This window comes from Osmerus eperlanus, chromosome 16 (genome assembly GCF_963692335.1).
Source record: "Osmerus eperlanus chromosome 16, fOsmEpe2.1, whole genome shotgun sequence".
Classification (NCBI taxonomy): domain Eukaryota; kingdom Metazoa; phylum Chordata; class Actinopteri; order Osmeriformes; family Osmeridae; genus Osmerus; species Osmerus eperlanus.
In genome coordinates, this window is record NC_085033.1 from 10,385,059 (window position 1) to 10,387,024 (window position 1,966).

The window sequence follows — 1,966 nt, forward strand, 5'->3', positions numbered from 1 at the left end:
CTCGAAACCATTGTCATTCTGTGTGCCTTTTGAATCGTGTGATTTGATTAGGAACTGAAGGCAGTTCTTGTTCACTCCTCTCCACTCTTCCTCCATCCATTCCATTTTCTAATTTTCCCTCTCTCCCGCCCATCCCTCCCTCCCTCCCTCTCTCCCTCCCATCCCTCCATCCTTCTTGTTCCTCAGCTGAGCCCATCTACAACCATCTAGAGAACCCCCACCCCCCTCCCCCTCGCTCATCCCAGCCATGCCTGCTATAGTCAACCTGCTCTTCAACACCGTGTCCACGAACACCACCATCCCCTTCACCATGGTGCTGCCGCTGGTCAGCATGCTCTCTCTGATGGTGGGGGTCGTAGGTCACCTTCTCATGTGGCTGGTGCTGATGCGTAACCCGCGCCGACGCTCCAAGCCCAGCTCTGTCCTGTTGCTCAACCTGAGTTTGGCGGACCTGGCGGCCCTCCTCACCTTGTCCAGCACTCTGCTCAGCGCCAGCTTCCAGGACTGGCAGCTAGGGGGCACCATATGCGTGCTCCTGGGTTTCACGACGTCCGTGACGGCCGGTGTGGACATCTTCAGCCTGGCAGCGTTGTCCGTGCTTCGGTATCGCATCGTGGCTCCACCTGCCAGGCGGCCCGCCACCCCCAAGCAACTGTGAGTCCAGCATGGGGTCTCTACAACTGGGAAGGGTGGAGGGTAAGGAGGGGTGGAGGGTAAGGAGGGGTGGAGGGTAAGGAGGGGTGAAGGGTGGAGGGTAAGGAGGGGTGAGGGGTGGAGGGTAAGGAGGGGTGGAGGGTAAGGAGGGGTGGAGGGTAAGGAGGGGTGGAGGGTAAGGAGGGGTGAAGGGTGGAGGGTAAGGAGGGGTGAGGGGTGGAGGGTAAGGAGGGGTGGAGGGTAAGGAAGGGTGAAGGGTGGAGGGTAAGGAGGGGTGAAGGGTGGAGGGTAAGGAGGGGTGAAGGGTGGAGGGTAAGGAGGGGTGGAGGGTGGAGGTTAAGGAGGGGTGGAGGGTGGAGGGTAAGGAGGGGTGGAGGGTAAGGAAGGGTGAAGGGTGGAGGGTAAGGAGGGGTGAGGGGTGTGTAGGGGGAATGAACAGCAGTGGAATGAGACCCTCTCAGTCTTGTATGTTCATCACGGTCATAAATCTACCAAGTTTATTCCGGAACTTGCTGTTGACCGATGACCCATTTGGAAAGGATGATGAATGCTATTTTACAGGGGAACGGAAAGCTCCCACCTCACAAACGTTCTTCCTTTCCCTCTCTCCTCCAGGGCTGGGGCACTGGCCTTGATCTGGCTGGTATCCATCACCATGGCCTTGCCCAAGGTTACCTACATCCACTATAATGGTGGCTGCAGCTGGTCGATAGGGCTGTGCCAACGGCTGGCCTTTGTCATCCCTGCCTTCCTGGTCTACTATATAGTGCCCTTAGTCTGCATTGGACGAAACTGCAGCCACATCATAGCACACCTGCACAGTTGCCGTGGCACCCTGATTTCAGACCGCCGCAACAAGAAAGCTACAGCACTCTTGGTTGGATCCACTCTGGTCTTTGCCATCAGTTGGCTGCCTTACTATGTCTTAGAATTTGTCAATTTGGTGCCCTTTCATGGCTTTACCTCACCTCCAACTCCCCCTCCCCCTTCCCCCTATCCATTCCTCCCAACCCCCTCCCCAACCCATGAACCCGTGAATGAAGTCTCAATACTTTGGGAGGTGGCCTCCCTGTCTGCTATTTTGCTGGTGTGTTTTGCCCCTTGCTGGAACCCGCCTCTCTACTTCCTGTTCACCCGAACAGCTGTCCGTCAGCTCCGCAACCTGCTACCGTCCAGCTGCAAACGCTTGAGGGGCCCTGCTATTGTCAGACGTGTTGGTCCAGCCCCGCCTCTGTGCCTGCCGCGGTCCAGTCTACCCCTGCCTCTCATCCACAACGCCATACATCACACCGTGACACATGCCGGTGGCTAA

At 57.4% G+C, this 1,966-nt stretch overlaps 1 protein-coding gene across 1 annotated transcript; it reads left to right on the plus strand.

Moving 5' to 3' along the window:
• Nucleotides 1-247: 247 nt before the first annotated feature.
• Nucleotides 248-1,966, plus strand: si:ch211-119o8.4 (galanin receptor 2a). The gene is made up of 2 exons (XM_062481566.1): nucleotides 248-654; nucleotides 1,270-1,966. The coding sequence occupies exons 1-2, from the start codon at nucleotides 248-250 to the stop codon at nucleotides 1,964-1,966; spliced, it is 1,104 nt and encodes a 367-aa protein (XP_062337550.1).

Coding starts and splice junctions, on each gene's coding strand:
- si:ch211-119o8.4 (XM_062481566.1), top strand. CDS start 248: ATGCCTGCTATAGTCAACCTGCTCTTCAACACCGTGTCCACGAACACC. Junction 655..1,269: donor CCCGCCACCCCCAAGCAACT/GTGAGTCCAGCA, acceptor TCTCTCCTCCAG/GGCTGGGGCACTGGCCTTGA.